Below are 21,532 nucleotides of genomic sequence, written 5' to 3' on the forward strand. Positions count from 1 at the left end.
GTGTCCCGTGTGTAGGCAGTTTGTGAATGAGGCCCAACAAGTTGTGTTCTTTCAGATCTTCAAATTATCGTCTGTTTCTCTGTCATCAACTCGCCTCCATCTAGCGCTCAGAACCCCTCAGATTTTTCCTTGACATCATTTATCCTTCACCTGATTAATAGAGGACAAGGAGGAGTGTTTGTGTGTGTGTTTCCCTTCAGATCTCACCCAGATGTTTCCTTTAATCCAGTAATTAGCTGCAATTATAGTAAGAGACACAAGACATGAAGCGGTCATATTTGCAGACTGAATTAATTCATCTAATCAGGCCCTGTGATGACTATTGCTTCTGTCAGGCACATTTCCACTTGGTCACTCAATATGATTTATCTCTTTACCCTGTTCTCTCTTCATTCTTCTCTTTCTCCTTATCTCTCCTCCTCATTCTCCACCTCCACCAATATTTTTCACCACCCCCTCCCCACCTCCTTCGCTCACCCTGTCATTGTGCAGGTGTAATTCATCTGGTTTCCATCATGAAAAGCCAGGGACACAGAGGAGGAAAAAAGAAAATACAAGAGACAACAAAGCAGGATAGGCCACAACAAGAGCCCCTTTAGATGTTGCAGATGATGCCTTTAATCCTGTCAATAGCTGCAATTATAGTAATTATCTCTAATAGCCGTGCATTGTGTCGAGGCTCTGATATGTTTAACAGATGATGCAGAGTCGTGTCGCCTCCACTGGGCACAGAGCGCAGGGGAGCTTCGATTCATATTAATGAAACAGACACAAAACAAGGTGAAATTGATGATGGTCCCAAGAGGTTTATAGAGAGTGGTTTTCTAGTTCTGGGTCGAGGTCTAATGGAGGTCTCAGAGCTGATATAGAGTGGTGTTTGTACTTCGCAGAAAGAGAGGAGAAACTGGAGATTGATGTTCGGAGGTAGAAAAGGCTTGGGAGAAAATAGAGGCGATAATATGAGAGGAAGATGCTGCTAAAATAGGATGCGTGTGTTACAAGGTGTGTCCGTTTGTAAGACAAGTTAAAAGTGGGTATCTCTATAAATCAATCATGTTGAAAAGTTACTTAAATTTATGATATATTTCACAAAGAAATGTGTTCAACAGCAAAAATATCTATTTATAAGCCAATGAAATATTTCAAGATTGACTGTTTAGTTTGTGTATTTAAGATTCAACTAGTTTTGATCCAGCTTCCTCTTAGAAACGATACAGAAAACATACATTAAAACAAAGTCAAAGTCACAAGAACAGGTTCTGTCACTGTCTTCACTAAGTCCCTACACACACTTGCTAACTGACTTTCTTTCTCAAACACAACTTATTCAAGAAAACATTTTCCTTTGCTTGGTACTTTACTCTTTTCCACTGTCACACACACTAATGGCCCCGCCAGGTCTCGGTGTGAGGAAGCTCCTTGATGCAGTAATACAGGAGGCAGACAGGAGACAGAGAACGGGTCAATAATTCATTAGATAGAGGGCTCAACTCAACTTCAACCTGAACAAACTGTCCACACACACACACCAAAGTATACACCCACGTCTCTCAATCTGTCACTCTCAAACAGTCTCAAGGTCTGTCCAGTGATACATCTCTCATCCACCTTCTCTTCAATTCCAAGCTTTCCAAAAGACTTGACACTCACATCCAGACTACTGCTCATGTGTAATTTCATAGTTTCATATCTTTTCCTGGATATAACTCATATTTAATGCCAGTGTGACCTGACAGTGATGTGCTGGATTCTGTACAACAAACAGGCCACTCAGGTGTTCCACTCAGTTTAAAACCAATTTCCTGCCTTTGAGTTTTGGCTGAAATGATGAATCTTCACCAACACAATTCACTACTTTGTTTTTTTAAACTGATGTGGCTTATTGTCCCTCCGTATGTTGCGGAATTTTAACAATAAACCTCATATCACTTGCATTATGGGATGACATTTTACATGATATGCTGAAATAACATAATTTGATTCCACGTACACATTCTCACATATAAACTACGTGGCTCCAAACTATTCCAGTGATGGAAGTTTTAATGTAGCCCCAGTGTTTTCCAAGGTTGTTTCAAGATGACAATGCCCCTGATCAGAAATGATTTTCCCAGTTTGAAGAACTTTGGTGGCCTAGACAAAGTCTTGATCTCAACCCCATCCCTAGCCTTTCTGACTAACTGCGGAATGGAACAAGGACCAGAATCTTATAGAAAACCCTTCTGGAACTGAGAAGGCTGACATAGCAGCATATTAGGTTTTCGAGTGACATGTCCCACAATCACATATGTGCAATTATCATGCGTCCACATCCTGTTGTATGCTTTGGGATCTTGTGGCTCAGCTCGGAAGAACATGTTAAAAAGAGTCCGCACACCCAAGCAGTGAGTTCATGACCATCAGGTGTACCAGGTGGAAACCTCTGGTGGGACTGGTCAGTTATCTTACTAAAGGAAAGCACCTTAAAAATATCAAGAAGCTTCATATATATGTGTTTGTGATTCTAAGCTGCTTGACTTGTGTCACATTCTGACTCTGAACAGTTACAGCTACAGTGTGAACAGAGGATGTGCCCCTCTTTTACCCAAACCTCTCCTGTTCTTACTCTCAATCTCATTCTCAGTTACCCTTGACTTCTGTCCTCTTACCTTTAATTTGATTACTTCCTCTCTATTTCACACTCTCTATTGTCTGAAGTATTATTCTTGGAAAAGCTGCTCAATGAGTTCTTTAAGCTCTTGGCTCTCCATTCACTCTCCATTCACCATAATTATCTGAATCTTGTCTTGATGTAAAATTATGAGCAAATCACTATGTTCCAATGATGTTTCTCTCTGTTTCCAATCTGTGCCTACAGTACGTCTTGTCTTCTGTCTTCTCCGTTTCTTTCTTCCCTCCTCTGCCATGTCTTGCTTGTTCAGCTGCTCTGTCTCTGTCTCTCGTCAGCACTGGTCAACAGAGGTCTAACTGGTTTGTGGCTGCCAACAGACAGACAGATGCTGGTGTTGCTGCTGCAGCTTCAATAAAGCAGAAAGCTACTGGAAGGCCAGCCAAGGTGAAATGAGAGTTCTGGGTCATGAGACCAGCATCAAACCTGTAGCCACACAGTCAGAACCCAGCGGTTTCAATCCATAATGATAAATCATATCAATTTGAGAAAAGGGGACAGGGACTGATTGCCGTCTGCTGGTGGACTATGTGTTTGTATCAGCAAGAAATAGTGCACGATAATTGAGGTTATGATCCAAGACTGTTCTCCACTGGTGGAGTTTAAAATCGCCATAGTGCTGAGGGAGTTCATAGCTGCTGTGCAGTGGTATCAGTGATCAACAAACAGCCCTCCCCAACACTTCATTCATATCTTCATTATCACTGACAACTTCAGGCATGCAAATTTAAAGAGTGTTTTGCTGAAATTCCACCTGCATGTCTAGCTTGCTCCAAAAGGAGAAAATCCACTGGAACTTGTTGTGATGTTTGTGTATCTGTTCTATGTTGCACCCAGCTCCTTTAGACACAACATCCTGTTTTCCTGTATGTGTCAAATATGTGGAAATGACAATAAACTTGAACCTGAAACTGTCATATTATATCGGGCCTGCCACTGAGTGTAATTTTCAAGCTTAAGCAGTGAGCAGGTTTCTTCAAACTTGAAGTTGTTTAGGATAAATCTGGTGAAACACTGGTAACAAAAACTGATAGTGAGAAATGTTTCTAGCTGTGCTCTGTTAACGTTTAAAGATTACCTGGTTTCAGTAACTTCCATGATAACTTTTTACAAGTTCATCTGTCCATATAATGCAATCCAGTACAGCTCCACGACGAACTACAGCCTCAAACGTTGACCACAGAGTTCATTTAGCACATCTGGGCAATCTACAGTAAGCGCACTAAAAAGGAGGGCTGTACTGGATCTCATACACTGGCACCAGTCGCCCTGTCTGTGTCCCATGCTTTGACACTTTCAGGCTCTCAGTATGGATTTAAATCCAATAACCTCCATGACAACCTTATAAAGTTGCCGCCGAGGGTGAACGCCATTAGAAGTCTCTGACTGACCTCGTAAAGCGTGATGACACCATTGGTCTCGTTGGGAGCTTTCCACTGCATGAAGATCTTCTCTTCATAGGGCGTGTTCTGTAGGGACTCCATGGGCACAGAGCCAGGAACTGCAGAGAGGACACAAAACATTTGTATTGATTTTGACATACATCAGTATTCACTTTACACTTTCTAGGTAAAGTCTGAACCAAATTTACAGTCTGATGTGTGATAATGCACCTGAAAGCATAAAGTAAAGTGGAGTAGAGGAGTAGGAAGCTGTTAACCATCTCAGCTGCAGCTTCATTTAGTGTTGGCAACTTAAGCAGACCCTTAGAATGAAAGGGTCAATGATTTATTGACATTACAATGCTCTACTTTACCAACCCCAGTTAAACTTGTTATCTAACAACAATAAAGTGAAAAATGTGATTAAATGCAACCTTCCTGGAAAAGTAGAGGAGAGGATGAAGTGAGGAAGAAGATGCATATTAAATTTCACTTCAGTTTCACATCATTTAATTCTATTATTTAAGCGTAGCAAAAGTTTCAAGTAACTGGGAAGCTACACTTCACAAATATTAAGTTACCCCAAATCTAATTCTGGGCTCTTTCTCTGTGAGGCAGGATGAGACCCGCTGCTTGCTCCACAAAATTTTGACCATGAAAGACATATACAGCAGTTAGGTATGACATGATATTCCATTATATCTCTTATATTCCGAAAGGCAGAGTTTTATTTTAGGTATATAAATATTAGGTTTTGCTGACAAGTATTCACAGTAAGAACTGAGCTGAGAAGTTCTGCAGATGTGCATCAAACACAGACTGTTGACTGAGCTTATGTGAAACTAGCCAGAGTATCTGAGAACCAGATATCTATTGCAATATTTAACTGTACATGGGCATAGTTTCAGTTAAGCGCTTGCTTTGTAAATAACTCCATGAAAATGTTTCCTGATGAACGCTGGGTTCAAAATCAGCTTTTTCATGCTTCACAACACACATCAAGTTTCAGATACTGCATTGTGCCACATGGTTGAAATTTGTGAAACTAGTATCATCCTGAGATGAATGGGAGACAGACAGGTGGTAGACATAAATCCTAAAGCGGCCCTGCACACGGTGAATAAAGGAACAACTGCTGAGGCAAAACTAGCGCAGCCACTGTGATTTTCTCGAGCTCTGGGCACATTTTCTGATGCACCGCTGGGAGCCTTACATTCACATAAAACTCATTTGGATGGAATACCTCAAACAAAAAGTCTATTAGGTTACAAAGTCAATTACTCATTCAAAGTCAATGGACCAGCTGTCTTCTGTCCGGGGAAAACATTCACCTGATGTCTGCATGCTCTGATTTACAGTTCAGGGAGGTTCAGTGCAGTTTATACTACTGGTGCTGCTGCAATAGCAGTGACACTTTTTCCCTTTGTGCCGGCTCAGTGATCAAGCACACCGCATTTTAAAACACTGACTTTGTGATTAAAGAGTCAACTTTGAGCTTCGATTTCAGGCTTTTCAAAACATCACATTGCATAAACATTATAGCAACTGGTTCAACACAAAAAGTTTCACAGTGTTGCGGTAAATGAAGTCGAGCACCAGCACACACTCCTCACTGGTCTGCAGCATTTCAATGTATGATCAGTCGGGTGGAGGTCAGAGGACTGACTTGGTACCCGAGAACAATGACTACAACATGTGACTTATTCTGTTTGCTCAGTATCCAGACAGTCTGCTTTACCATGACTGACAGTGATTTGGTCCATGTGGTAACAGACTCCACCCACTGCTGTGAACGAAAGAACGCTGACTGTACCGAGAAACATTTGAGCAGCCAAGTGTCGGATTCATTTTGGTCACTTATAACTGGAGGTGACTCTAAAACACTTATGGTGTTGTCCATGATTGTATTTATTTCCTGGACAGCATCGTGAGGACCTCGTAGGTTCATACTGAGCTGGGACAGCGCTGCACTTCTCTCATTCACACAAACAGTGTGGGGCACTGGGTTACTACAGTACACAGACACTTGACTCATTATAGTAAAATCTACCTGGTAACAAGAAGCGTGCACGTTTCTCTGTGTGTGCATTTTCACACGGAGACAGGAGTTCACACATCTTTAAAAGGCATAGAGACAGAGGTGCCAGACATCTTGTCAGGGAGTGAAGCTGTCAAACAGTCCGACACACACAAAGTAACAAAAACAGACGCACAGTTACGCACGGACACGTGCACAAACAGCACTAAACCTACGAACATGACAGTGCTTGTGTGCACATTGAAACACAAATTCACACACATGTACTGAGGGGTGTGAATTGTTCTAAATGTTAGGGGAAAGGAGACAGACTGTGCCAGCAGGGACAACTGACTGCACAGTGTTAAAATGTGTGTGTGTGTGTGTGTGTGTGTGTGTCATCATCTCACTTCTTATTTTTGTTCCTCACCATACTCTTCAGGAACATTCAGCACTCACAGGAATATTTCGTACCTTGCCATGAACTCTGACCTTTAATCACTTTGCCATTGGCTGTGCCTGATGTTGATGGTGGAGGGAGTAAAGCGTCGTCTGCTGCTGCGCTCACAGTAAGTGACTGTGGATGAGAGTGTCAAACAAACGCCTGCAATGTGACACAGAATGAGTCTGACAATGGCAGGAAGCTTTTATTGCTCCCTTTGTCTGACGCGCCTCTACTGAAAAGAAGCTTTTTGAAAACATCCTGAACATTCAGCCGTTTACAGCCACAAATTGACTCTTATAAAAAACAAGATGGAAACACCAGAGAATTTCATTTTACTCCTGAGAACTGGGGCCATTATCCATCTTTCTTCAAAACTTTCATGAGCTTCAGGACAACTTCTGGTGTGGGAAGGACCAAAGTTCTGCTAGTTTTAATGCAATGAAACTGCACAGCCCAGAGTCTCGCACTGGGGCAGGTAGCCACAAAAGAGATGTGTATATTAATTCATGGGTACAAGCACATGCAAAAATATACAAAGAGCAGGCGAGGCAGCAAGTGAAATAAACATAACTGATATAAAAAAATAAATACAGGTGCAATTTTGTAAAATCTAATCCAGCATAATTGTATCAAGCCTAAATAACCAATACATTTATTGTAAAGGTCTATAGCTCAACCTTTGACCTCTCAACTCATGTCCGGCTACTAGGACGTCACTCAGCATAGGTATCAGTGTGTCAAACTGGACAATGTCAAAGAGAAAACAGCCAGTTGTGAAAACAAAATAGACTATCGAAAGCCAAGTCGGGCGTATGGGAGATATTTAGTGTGGTTACAGACCGTGAGAACAACGTAATCAGTGGCTTTGCTGCTTGTAAAAAGTGCCATAAAGCGTTAGCATGCTAGGCACTTCCTCACTAAGGGACCAGCTGCAGGGGTCCAGGTGCTGAGTCCATCGACAAATATGTTTCCAAGAACACAGCTCTCAAGCACTTTAAAGTAAGTGACTCTGTAGCTTCAGGTCTATTTTAATTACGGGTCGTGTTGTGGGTTTTATGTTAACGGGTCTGGTCAGGTTCGTATTTCATTTAGAAATAACTGTGGAGCTCTGCAGAGTTGGGTTTTCAAAACTGCACCCACACAGGACTCTGACGTAGCCTGGCATATGACTCTTCGTTGTCTAAAACGTCTTATAACAGGTTCACCTATTTGCATGTCGACTCTGCTAATGGTTCATGCCCCTTCGTGTTTTTGTCTCTTATTAGACAACACAGGACTCAATAGTTTCACAGAAATTTCTTGGAGAGTACAGGCCCGTCACTCGCCAGGTGAGACAGAACAATAAAGAGCCTATACACAAAAATGTGACAACATCCGGTTTTTACATACTTGGACAAAGTAAAAACAGCGTTCAATCAAAAAGTCTGGGGTCAAAGTCCTCACATGAACTGTTGTGAGTCACGGATATGGAGACGCACACATACACAAAAAAAGCACACTGGGGAGACAGACATAGGAATATTGTGATTAGTAATTCCAAGGTGCTGATTAAGGCCCCAGCTTGTGAAGCATATCAAATTACCCTAACAAAGAAATGCAATTAGATGCTGCCATTTTTATTCAGCACCTTATCACTCACTTTTGTGTTTGTGTGTGCATGTGTGTGCACTCTTATCTTTTATGATACACAATGTCTACCCTGATATTTGGGTGGTGCCTTTGTGTGTGTGTTTGTGTGTGTGTTTGTGCATGTGTGTGAGCGTTCTGTGACTCAAATTGTGCACCCGGAACTCTGCATGCTGTTTTCAGTGTTTGCATCACGACTTGTGGATCTGCTTGGAGTGTGTGTGTGTGTGTGTGTCCGTCGTGTGTTCCTGTGCACCACAACACTGAAGAAAACAGGCGTCATTGAAAAGATAACGGCAGCTGTAACACATTAATCATAACTTGATTAACTTCCACCGATCTGCACAATGAACGGGCTGCTTTGTTGAGCCAGCGCTCTCTCTCTCTGTTCTACATCTAGGTCTCTCTCTCTCACTGCCTCACTCTTTTTTCTAGTCATGTCTCCTAACCCCGCTCTCTCTTGCAATCCTTAGTTCAATTCAAATTATCTTTACTGGCAGCAGATGAACCTCTGCGTTCCTCACTGGCTCTCTCTGTCGGCCCTTTTCCATGTTTTTATTACAATAAGCAACCGACCTGGTTGTTTATATGAAAATTTCATTTTCTATTCTCAGTGTTTAGAGGTTTGCTGCAGCTCCTCGCCAGCAAAAGCAAATTAAAAAGTGATGCTTATTAGTGATATTGGGAATTATTCACACCACATGCGAATGACCGTGAAACCACCGAAATCAGAACTTAATGTAAACAAAGACGCCTTAAAGACAATTCCAATATCAAGTCATTTGCCATTGTGTAAAAAAAAAAAAGCCTTATCATTTACTTCAGTCTTTTGTCAGAATGACAATTTTTCATCTCATTTTGAGATGAAACACCTCATTTAATCTTGCATTCACATGTGAAAGCATGGAGTAATCCATAGTATATCTCTTTTTATAAAGCCTTATGTTACTCCAGATATCATCTGAGGTTCATCCTCCCTCCCTGGGGAGGATAGACACATCTTGATGAAAAACATGCCAGCAGGCGCCAGCAGCAGTGCTTCTGGACTGGATTAAGATTAAATTACACACTGTGATAGAAGGATTACAAGAAGGCTCTGTATTAGTTTTTATGATTTGAGACAACGTGCTTATAAAGGAAAGTGAGAGGGTTTGCCTCTCACAGCATAAACATGTGTTTGGTATGAAAAGGGGTCGTTTCTCCAAACAGCTGATGCTGTGTGAGTGAACTGGGTTACTACAGTAAACAGCCTTGTCTGAAACAGTAGGTGACCACAAACACAATGTTGCTATAATACACAACCTCTGATGTCCTGAGAGGTGAGTCCTGGGAGACTGAAGTAAAGGGGGTACAAAGTAAACTGAGAACACTGAGAATCCACAGTCTGCCACAGCTATCCTAAGACTACCGGGTCTCTACAGCTGCTCTACTTGTGCTCTCATGCAGGTGTTGCTTTTAATTTGCATTAAATGTTTTAATCTAATTTGCATTCTAATATTTTATGCATGTATGCATTTTAATGTTGTAGCTATCTGTATGCATTGTATTAAGCACTCCGAATTGCCTTTGTGTATCAAAATGTGCTATGTAAATAAACCTGCCTTGCCTATGAAGCACAGACTTAAAAAATTCAAATGAGCACAATCTTTGAAATATTAGGATGAAAAACTTTTTAAGTTGTCAGACTGCAGCTGAATTAGTTTCCCTTCAAGCTTTAAAGAAAACAAAACACAGAGCAGCACCAACAAAGGCTCGGTTAATGATGGTGGAGTTTTCCTTTATTCTTTGTTCACTTAAACTTTAAGGGTTGCCAGCATTCTGTCATTTTTGATATAACAAATAAATGGTTAAAATGATTAAAAGCCAATAAGTGAGCGTATGTCTGCAACTAAATGCACTTTGATGGATTTCCTCTTTGAAAAGTGACAGCTGCTGAGAAGCAAACAAAACCAGCTGATGTCTCTGAATCCTGATTCCACTGTGATCTGACAATAGACGGATTATTAAATCTCATCAAATGTGATTGTCCTGAGGAAATCAGTTTTGGTTTTGCATATGAATGGGGGTATTTATAAAGATATAAACATGTCACAAACACAGGGATTTGAGATCAGCTGTATAGGATAGTATTTAGTTTTGAAATTAATTGAAAAATATATACACACACCTGTATGTTGTTGTGTTTGTTGTGTGTTGTCTTTTCTCTCTCCTCTGTCCGCTCACTCCTACCGGCTGAGACGCAAGGCTGCCCACCAAGAGCCGGGGTCTGTCGGAGGTTTCTTACTTTGTAAAGTGATGCTTGGCCTTTATTTGGCTAAGTATGTTACACACAAGGAATTTGTACAGAACCGAGGCAGCCATCTGTGGCGCCAACTCACACCGATGGCTCTAACCATCAAGGGGCAACTTGGGGTTCAGTGTCTTGCCCAAGGACACTTTGACATGTGGACTGCAGGCACCGAGATTTGAACCTCCGATCTTCCGACCAAACACCACAGCCGTCTCTAGAGTCAGATTTCCCTGGGGATTCCTAGGGAGTAGGAGTGCCCAAAATCCCATTCCCTGACTGGGAATCGAACCCGGGCCGCAGCGGTGAGAGCACTGAATCCTAGCCACTAGACCATCAAGGAGTCACCATAAGGAGCATGATGCTCACAAAATGGTGCATTTATCCAAATTTCAACACGGCAAGATGACAACTTCACATTCTCTATTATCATTACTTGTTGTAGTATCTTATTATTTTGTCTTACTGCTATTTTTGAACAGTACACATATCAGGAAACGCACATGTATTGAGAATAAAGACTCTGTTCTACTGTGAGTGAGTGACAACGAGTCAGCACACCCAACTTTCCAAACTTACTTCCATTCGCCTGCAAGCCACAGAGCAGCAGCTACTATCAAGACTTTGATTCTACATTGATCAAAAGCAGCGCAGGTGGCATTTTGTTGCCCTTAGAACGTATTTCACTAACGCTAAATGGATGTATAACATAGCTCTTAGAAGCAAAGGTTGGCAACGTCTATGTGCTAAAGAGATGAGACAGCTGCACAGGCGTCCTCTGGCACATAGCTGATAAACAAGCGGCCAGGCGCTAAAGCAGCTGTACAGAGCTGACCTGACAGCTACCTGACAAATAGGTGCTTCATGGGTAGGTTAATAGGCTGGTGTGTACAATAAGTGGACATGACATTTGTCTCTGAGCCAAGCCCCTGTGTGTGTATGGGGGGGGGCTTCAAATTGTCATTTGTCATCATGAACAGATGTATAGCTGGAGGAAAACGGGGAACAGGAAATGCACAATAACACAAACACACACGTAAACATACAAACATGCATTACAAGGCCCTCGAATGCCTTTAGCCAACTAGTCCCAGCAACCCTGACACAAAACTGAACCCACTCACAGTGAACTGTTCTAGCCCTGGTGTTACTGTAGACATTTAAAAGGTGCAAACTCTTCTTCACTCTGTGCAGGTTCAAACTCTACTCACTGAGACCATTTCTCATTAAACTCTCCTTTAATGCATCTCCACCCATGAAAAACGTTAGGCTTCATCCGCGAGACTAAAACTTTAACCTCATTTAGCCCGTTTTACTTTCGATATATGAACATGTCATACACTATGAGAGGCAATTAGTACGGTGGCGGCCTGAGACAGAACAAAAGCAATTAGTTTCTGGAGTAAACATGACAAATCTTTAACTTTAAGCAGCATAAAACCAGGACAGAAGCCCACAACAATACCTTCAATTGAACATTTCTGGATGTCTTCCACTGACACAACCAAAGCAATTCTTACATTAATGATATTGCTAGGTAGGCTGTGTGTGTCTGTGTGTTTGTGTGCTTGATAATATACTGTATCCAGGAGGTAACACAAAAAACATGACTTAATCCTGGGAAACTAAGGAAGATGAATTCTTTATATCTGAACTGCAAACATGTTCAAGCATTTCTATTTCATCAGCAACATTAAAAAGTAATAGGAAACCTACAGTATGCTTTATATAGGTGTGTGTGTGTGTGTGTGTGTGTGTGTGTGTGTGTGTGTGTGAAGCTGCTTCATTTGCAGGAGCCCCAGCTCCATAAAGCTATTACCATACAAACAGCAATTAGCCTCCATGTGAACAATTGCTCTTCTGTTGCCTAATTACTGAATTACAACCAAGAGATTAACAGTGGTTAAATAAAAAACAATTAAGAAAAAGAAACAATTAAGGCTCTTTTCTCCTTCCCCCCAAAGCCACTGCTGCTCGCCACTCTTTTTTGTGTTCACATAGTAAAGGAAGAGGTTTGAGGATGAGACGTGATGTTCCCCAGAAGCTAGAAGAAGATATTGGTTATGAGATCTGGAGAGGAACGGCTGTGGAAGAGATGAGAGGTTTGGGATCATTAGAATAATGTTTTTATCCTGATTCTCACACACTGCTCTAATGGATCCTAGTCCAGTTTATCACAGGCATGTTGTTGAGAGAAATGTGCAGTAGAAGACAACACTGTGTTCTGAATTAGAACAGAACACGAAGGCCCCTGGAAGCGTACAATGCTGCTGTAAAATAATTTCACCTCCTAGGGCACATTTACAATATATCTCAGGCACAAGAATTAGGGCTGCGTGATTAATCATTTTGTGAGCGTGATTTAGATCCCTGTGCGATCTCGGTCTCATGTGATAAAGATTCTCCCGTATTTGCATTAGCAGGGAGATGCCTTGCATCAAACCAAGCGCTCCCTTATCCTCGCTAAGCTGCGTTAACCAATAACCACAACTAATAACTGGAAAGTGATTTATTTCCACCTATTGTGCACTAGGTGTACAGGGCAGGCAGCACAATGTTAAAAAAAAGGACAGCACAGAATATCTTTCACAATGTCCAACATGCTGGATTTGTTTTTGAATCAGTCTTCTCTTCCGGTCTACAGCTCGTCATGTGATGTAACACATTCTTGCTATTGGTTAACGGAGCTTTATGAGAAAAAGGAAGCAGTTTGTTTGATGTGAGGCGTCTCCCTGCTAATGCAGACATGGCAGAATCACTGTCACGTGAGACTGAGATCACACAGGGATCTAAATCCAACATGCATACTCAGATATACCAAGTAGCAGCTTGTCCTGTTCAAGGGCACAATAACAAGACATGGAAGTTGACTGGCACAGTTATGGACGTTGCATAGATCGAACCTGTGTGTTTCTCTAATTGATATCCTGTTCAACTGGTTTAGTTGGTTGGAACGAGCTGACATGATATTCTGTAACTACCATAGCATCTGCTTTGTTTTTCTAGCATATTAGCAACAATTATAAACAGACATAGACCAAAATTATAACTGACTGCAGATACAGTAATTTACAGAGGCTGAGAGATCAGTTTTGGCCTCCACCAGCTCTTTAGAAGAACATCTGGCTCCTTAGCTGCTGAACGTTCCACTTCCAGAGTCACTAACTCTGTTTGTTTGGTGAAGTGTCAAAGCTACTTAACAGCAGACATTTCACCTTTCATTTGGAGTTTATGCCAAAAATATTGTGGGTTTAACATACTAATATAATTCTGTTTGCATGTGACATGGTGTTAATACCTGTACTGTGAATACATGTTGAACAATTCAGTCAAACTGCAACAGCTATTTAGTTTTTCTTTGTTTTCCCAAAATATAAAGCCAAGGTAATTAAATCCTTATATTCTAACACACACTGAAAGTGTAAAAGTGCTAAAAACCATTTTTATTCTTGCTGTAATTCTGTCTCCATGTGCGGTACTAAACAATTACTGCTCGGCTGTTTCACCTGTCAGTCAAACAGCGAGGCTTGGACTGCGACTGTGTACTTTCTGATGTACAAGCCTGAGATTCAGTGGGTGGCCAGTTTTATTGCTGTTTATTCAAAACAAACTACTGCTGCAGCTGTCAGAAATGTAAGATGAATAATCTTCTGTGAACCAGAGGGCGTCCTCCAGGAGGGCTGGAGAGAGTTATGACCTGGCTATACTGTAGGTTCAGTCGGTACCACATTATACTGTACACTTTGGCTGCCAAACATCTGAATACATTTTTACAGATGGTGTTTGTACTCACCATCCTCCTCTGTCTGTTTGACTATCTCCTCGCTCTCCTTGCTGCCTTCAGGGTTGGCCAAGACCAGCCGCAGTCTGACCGTGACAAAGGGCCTCAGCCCCCTCAGAGTGTAATGTGACGACGTCTGGATCAGCTCCTCCGCTGCAAACTCCTGCTGGTTGAACACATACTGGTACTGCACCTGGAGGACAGGGGGGAAGACAGAACTGTAGAACTGCCCTTATGGAGCACACATAACACTGTGGCCTCACTGTGCAGGGCCAAACTGTGAATCCCATGAACCAGTGCTGCTGCTATGTGCACTTGTAAAGGTTCAGAACCCCTGAGCATTAAAGCTACTTGCAGTACAATACTGGAGCCTAGAGGTCTGGACGTGTTTCCAGCTTTAGTTACAGCACAAACTGACTTCTTAACCCCACTGTGAACAAGGTTTTACATTTCAGTGAACATTTCAAAAAATGTATTTGCCAAAACTTAATCTGACCTCTGACATTAAAAATAAATTGAATGTGCCACCAACTCATGACACTGTGACATAATTATTTCATGTCACAGAATAATTAATATCCACAAAGTGTACCTTGAAGCTCTGAGATTGTATTCAAAGCACTAATTGTGGCCAGCTGTGCATACCGTCAGATTGTAGCTGTGGCAGCGTGTCACAGCGTATCCAAACGTCTCCCATTGGACAGTCAGCTGGCGGGCTCTGACATCCACCACGTTGACGTTCTGGGGACCGTGGACTGGATCTGAAAGACAGTGAAGGTTAGTTTTTCAACTGAGCAGGAGAGATTTAGCTTGATGTGAAGAGAGGTTGTTGAAATATTTATTTCATTGTACCACAACTAATGTGGCAATGGCCCACATTTTAAGACCAGGTCTAAAATGTTATAACCAAACTTAAACTTGATGATACATTGCACACAGCAGTCATTCTGTGCAAGGCATCCTTCACCATTTACCCAGTTCTCTTCAGCTAATCACAACACAAGTCCTTTTAAATGAACTTTTCACATCATCTTTAAAAACAAAATTGTGTAAAGGACTAAAAAGCACCACTTCACTTCCCCTGAACACTGTGTAATTGACATTAAGACCATTTGGACATGATACACTGACTCATGGCGGTTTGCAAAGTGACGTCCAGATACGTTAGCTCTTCAGTTACCTCAGTATTTTAACAATATCTTTCATCTAGCTTATTTAGACCAGATTGTTATAACCAGCAGTTACTCTGAGGTCCTTTTGCTTCCTAATAATCAGGACTAACAGCTACATCAACTGGCTGAACAAAATCAAATTCACTTTCTTATCTTGCCTACATTTTATGGGAGGCTGTTACAGATACAGTTGGTGTATTTATTTACAGTGAGTAATTTGGTTCGGTGCCTCCTACAAGGCCACTGATGAAACATGAAGGCTGTAAACAGGCTCAGAGGTTCCAACCTGTAGGGCGTTAATGACGGCAGTCTGTCTGACCATCGGGCCGCGCTGCGTCAGAGGGGCCCAGACATTACCACAGTCCCTCTATCGATCTGCAGACATGTGGAGTCGTTACTACTGCTTTTCCCTTATGTCACTCGCATGCACGCACACACACACACAGGTACAAAACCAAAAATCCAAGCACTCAGATGCACAACCAGAAACAGACCACATACACAGTACTGTTCCAGCCATATGTTGGACCTCATCAGGTTTGTGTTCCACGACTGACTGCACACTAACAAGCTCGTTCAAACCGACATTTCTGTCTGCCTAATTAGATTCTATCAGCTAACGATGGCAACCAAAACAGGTCACTGCATAATTAGAGAAGCTATATTGCTCTGTCTCTTCAATAAAAGTGAAAACTTGACTCACAATGTGTGTGATCTCAGAAATCTGGAAAGAACAAAGTCTGCATGAGAGAAATGAGTTTTGGCACTGAAGTAGAAACTCATTCATTACATCTGATCATTTTTGGAAAAACAGCTCAGCTAATAAATCTGTGACATTTCAGAGGTTTCTGTTGTTCTCAGGAACTGAACACAGATCCGTGTGTGGGACGTACCTCTCAGACTTTTAGAGGTTTTTACCCTTAATGGGCCATTAATGATAAATTCTAGTAGTATCATTTATCTGTATTTCTGTTTAAAGACCTGCTGAATAAGACAAAGTCATTCTAGCTGATCAGCTTTCATTTCAAAGCATTAACTCTGTATTGTAAAACTGTTGACAGTTGCATGTCACATCTAAACCAGACATTCAGCATCTTAAAAATTAATGGATGTTTAAATTTGGTCAGTTCTAATCTCTACTTTTAAACTGTGGCAAAAATCTGTCCCTCTGAAATTTATAGCATACTTTTTCACTTTTTCTGTCAATATAAATGGCCTAAAATCAATTCTAAAACATGCTCAACTCTTCCTGGGCAATAATTAGTTTGGTTTGCTGCTTACATTTGAAAACAATTAACCAGATGAATAGACACAAAAGGGCATGAAACCCAGGCTTTGGACCAAAAAGTATATTATAGGATTGTTCAAACAAGCTACTTACTGTAAATATCAGATCAGCCTAATGACACCAGATAAGACAACGGTGCGGCTGTCTAGAGGCCATCTGAGACAAGAGACTAGTGCTTCAGCTGTTGGTATGTGTGTGCAAACATTTGTAGATGTGTGCCTGCGGAAGGGGAAAAGCTACAGGCTCAAGGATGAGAACAGGAAGTCTGAGACGTCGTGTCTCTTTGGGTGTTATGTGAGTGTGTGTACTGCATTGTTTGAGTTCGGGCGTAGACTTAGCCTCCCTGAGGTGCTATATGGTTTAAAGAGTCTGAGTTTCTACTTAAAAGGCCAAATCCCATAAAGTAATCTACCTTTCCTAGATAAGAGTGTTGCAGACTGACATTTGGCAGCCAAGAAAGAAGCAGGGGGAAGCGACATAAACATCGTATCACCCAGTCCTCAGGTCGGCACAGCAGGAGATAAGCTTTCACAAAAAACTGGACTTTACTACATCTGACTGAGACGGCGGCAGATGATCTCCACTTGATGAAGTTCCATCTTTTAAAGAAAAATCCTGCAGGTTCTCATGCAGCACTCTGACTGCAAAGGCTGATGAATCTGACAACTCTAAAAATATTCTTTTTTTCTAACAGCTAATGTAATTACTTGTCTGTTTGCCTGGCAGGCAGCAGGACATCTCACAAACATCATAACGTGGGCAGACGGGCCTTGAGCCAGTGAACCGCTGATGTGATGTCAAAATGATACGAGTTTCCCATTATTTGATGTGGGGAAAAAGGCAGAGCTTTGATTATAAAGTCTAAGCTTCTGATTTTAGGGTGAACAGCAACATCTAAAAATATTTGGATAAATTTACAAATCTACCATGTGACAGCCTGTGGACCTGTCCAGGGGTACACCTCGTCTCTAAACCAGTGCATACTGGGATCACTCCAGCCCCGAAAACATTACAGGTTAAAGAAGGAATGGATTTATATGTATCATATAATAATGACATAAAACATAATGTAGTACAGCAGGCGCCTGAACCCCCAGGCTCATCACAAGTGTAAATACGTTAGCAAAAAACATCACAGTTGGAGATTAAATCTGAGGACGAGCCTGTTTTCAGAGTCTGACTCCTCTAGAGAACTAATGTGAACTAACCTGTGATTATGCACGCTTGGGCTTATCAAGTGATGTACCTATAATGAATGCACACACTGTAATTCCTCAATTACAGAGACATAATCACTCATCACTGAACCGAAGAGGGAGAATGAAATAACCAGTTTTCCCCAAGAACAGCAATAAATCAAAGCTCCACTCGCTGCAATGACTCATTTCTGCAAAGACTCAAACCATGTTAGCTAAATCAGATTTATGCTCAGAGGTCTGGAGAGGAACAGGCCAAAAACAACAAACAGCCAAGTCCCCCCTCACCAACCGCTACCACCACTACCACCCACTTAATCCAGCAGGCTTTCAGTTGGGGATGATGGAGGCTAATCTTTCAGATAATCTGGCCAGTGCTCAACTGGAGCGCTGCTAAACAGACTGCTAATTTCTTTTTGGGAAAACTCTGGAGAGGTGGTGGGGGAGGTGAAGTCAACACAGTGACAGAGAGAGAGAGAGGGAGAGAGCAGAGCTTCCACTGGTCACATTAAAATTAAGTTTAAAGCTTTAATAAATTTTATGTTCTATTAACTTTGGCCTAATTGTCACACCCAGCATTTGTTTTGAAGTCACATCAGATGCCATTACAGTGTTTTCTAAGAGCTGCATGTGAAGCAAAAACAGGAAATAGACTAAAAGACAAGGCATGGCACCTTTATTTGTACAGCACACTTCATACACTCAAAGTGCTTTAGATAGGCAAAAGAAACATTTTAAAAAACAACATTAAAAACAGTAAGTGCTAAAAGCAGAATACAATCGGTTAAGACAGAGAATAGAGCCCAGTTGGAGATGAGTGCGGTATGATGGAGAGAGATGAAGAGAGATGAAGAGAGATGCTGAGAGAGCGAGATAGGGAGAGAGCAGGAGAGAGCATTTGAATTATAACCTTGTTTACATCATTAAGTCAATGATGGTGTCTCCCAGGCTGCCCCGGTTCTGACAAATGCCAAATTTGCCACATCATCCATCTGATTTATCCTTCCCCTCCTCTCTTTGCCTCCATCCTCATGCCTTCTAAACTGCTCCTTCCTCCATCCATTTTGACCTCTTCTTTGCATCCATTGTGCTTTCTGCACCCACTTGCACATCAAAGACTGATAATGATGCCGGGATGTAAAAACTGACAAACTGTAAGAAGTAAAAACAAATGGGAAACAACACTCTAATAAAATGAACTAATGAAAACTAGTGTGCTGGAAGGGAGAATGTGGGGATGATGGATGAATGGATGGACTGATCAGTGAATGGATGAATGTACCAGTGGACAGATGGAAAGAAAAGAGAGGTCAGCTGTGTAATGTATGTATAGAGGAAGAACAATCAGAGACACAGGCCCAGCACCGGGCATCTTAATTAGGGTGGGTCAGGGGTTGGCGTGTTAGCTATCACACACACACACACACACACTGTGAAAATGGCATTTTAGATGGCACAGCTGGCACACAATGTGATCAGGCCATACAGTAGGGCATGCTCCATCTCCTGCTGATGGACCAGGGGTTACAAGAGGACCTTTATAGACTCATTAAAGGGACCACAGAACATACAGCTAGCCAGAGGCTTGCTAGCCTACCACTACAAAACAACATGAACCACAAATAGCACCTGACCGCTCATTACACCAGACTGCTGCTCTTGTGTGGTGTCACTACACCCAATATGTGGCTTGCTCAAGTGAAAAGACACCCACTGGCTGCAACTATTAGTTTCTAACTACCATAATGCCTTCTCACCTGCAGCAACACACCTCATTCTCTTTTAAACAAGAACTGACCTTTGACTTTTCTGCACCTCCGGGCTGAATCGTCTGTGATTATCTGCACAGTTTGGGCTAACAAGCGTATGTGCTGGTGAATAGTGCTAATCCTCCGCTGATTTGACCTGAGGTGGGGAAGAGGTTGTTTTTCCTGCCTTTGAAAATACTTAAGGGCCTGCTGGATGTTTTGGCAGGTAGATATCTAGTTCAGGCGAGAGCATTGTGTTTTGGGACGCTTCCTGAATCTGATGAATGAGCAGCAGAAATGGAGCCATTAATCCAGAGACTTTAGGGAGCTGTAGCAGGGAGGAGGAGGGTGGGGAGGAAAAGGAGGAGTGGAAATCAATCTTGCTGCCACCCTCCACTCCCCGCCCCTCTGTGTTGCTCTCCTGTTCCTTTTGTTTTTGTCTTATTCCTTTCTCATCTTCCTATTGCTATGTTGTCTTTTGCCACCATTAATAATTTCTCGTTCTTCTTTGACAGCGGTTCGGCCTCATATATTTTTTCATACAGTTTCTCAGTCTCTTTTATCTTTTCTCTCATCAGCTTTCCTTCATCCTTCCTTGCCCTTCCCCACCTGCCTCTTGTGCTCATTTTTCCATACAGCTATCTTAGTCACTTGGTTATCTCTCATTTCTCTCCCACGTTAGCAAAGTTTGCTCTTAAATTCTAAACCACAGCTTTTTATCTTAAGTCCAGGACACATTTGCTGTGAAAATGAAATACACTGGCTGTGTCAAACAGCTTATAAAAAGCCTTCTGCTAATATTCTATGCCATTTGCACACCTTCTCGGCAGTCCCTAACTCCCTGGGGATTTCCCTTGTTTAGAATATTTCTTACAATGTGATCATCATTTGAAAATCTGTATTTATTGGACCTCAGGAAACGTTGCTCTGGAAGAATCGATATTAGTTCCCTGGTCTACAGTCTGCTCTCCTCTCCTGGTAAGCCATTTAATATGCACCACTGTAAACAGTACGAGCTTTACATAATGCAGCTTACAAAAGGCATGAGAAATGTAATGTGACTTCCCAGAGAGAGAAAGAATCATCACCTTGCCCAAGCATTTTATATTTCACTTCGATCAGAGCTTTTACTGCGCCTATGATACATTACATTTATAGCGAAAAAGAGGTCCGGGAGCAGTACTTGGAGATGTATATTTGTACATATTTACAAGGCCTCAAACACATAGACTATAAACCATCATAAAGGCATAGACAGTGGTTTCTAGTAGTTTAAGCTGCACAATCATAAGATAAATCTCAGACAGAGGTTCAACGCTGGGGACTGGGGACATACCGGATCAGTACTAATGCAGACACTGACCTTCTAAGTGGATCAAGTAACTTGATATGACCAGTCCACATTAAATGCAGTTTCACTGGTATTTTCATTCAGTCAGACACAGCAGGCTGTGGAACAGAAAGTCATTATCTATAGGGCACAAGTCGTACTACAGTGGGAATGAACACCGTATTGGACATAAACTGGGAGGTGGACAATTATTCATTGAACAGTTCCCAGGACACCGGGCTGCGCAGACCTGTTAAAAGTTCAGCCGCATGGAAGACATTTGGGAATGTACATCGGTTAGAAACTGGTGAGGGACAATGTCTGTGTTCCAGCGCTAGCTACTCCTGACCAGTCTACATTACCTCCTTATTCCTACACCTTAAAAGCCTAAAAGGTGAAGAGTGGGAGTTTGTATCAAGCTGATATGATCAATTTCAAGGTTGTAAAAAGGGAAAACTTTTAAAGGGTACAGTTTAGTCACCTGTGGCACATCATTTTACTTTTGAATGCACAAAGGGTCAGGACAAAAACTCACTGACATAGCACGATGTACTGTGCTGTAGTTGTATGGGGAACTGCAACAAGCTTCTGT

At 41.8% G+C, this 21,532-nt stretch overlaps 1 protein-coding gene and 1 non-coding gene across 17 annotated transcripts in view; both read right to left on the reverse strand.

Moving 5' to 3' along the window:
• ptprt (protein tyrosine phosphatase receptor type T) overlaps positions 1-21,532 on the reverse strand; it is a 366,858-nt gene that overhangs the window by 168,883 nt on the left and 176,443 nt on the right. For all 16 annotated transcript variants that reach the window (XM_020619049.1, XM_020619048.1, XM_020619050.1 and 13 more), the window contains 3 exons: positions 14,852-14,967; positions 14,219-14,399; positions 4,060-4,169 (listed from right to left, as the gene is read on the reverse strand). In XM_020619049.1, coding sequence (XP_020474705.1) covers positions 4,060-4,169; positions 14,219-14,399; positions 14,852-14,967 — 407 coding nt within the window. The remainder of the gene's footprint in view (positions 1-4,059; positions 4,170-14,218; positions 14,400-14,851; positions 14,968-21,532) is intronic.
• trnae-cuc (transfer RNA glutamic acid (anticodon CUC)) lies at positions 10,697-10,768 on the reverse strand. Its single transcript has one exon. It is a non-coding gene; the product is annotated as a tRNA-Glu (tRNA).

The sequence above is a fragment of the Monopterus albus genome, unplaced genomic scaffold (assembly GCF_001952655.1).
Source record: "Monopterus albus unplaced genomic scaffold, M_albus_1.0 scaffold213.1, whole genome shotgun sequence".
NCBI classification, from domain to species: Eukaryota; Metazoa; Chordata; class Actinopteri; order Synbranchiformes; family Synbranchidae; genus Monopterus; species Monopterus albus.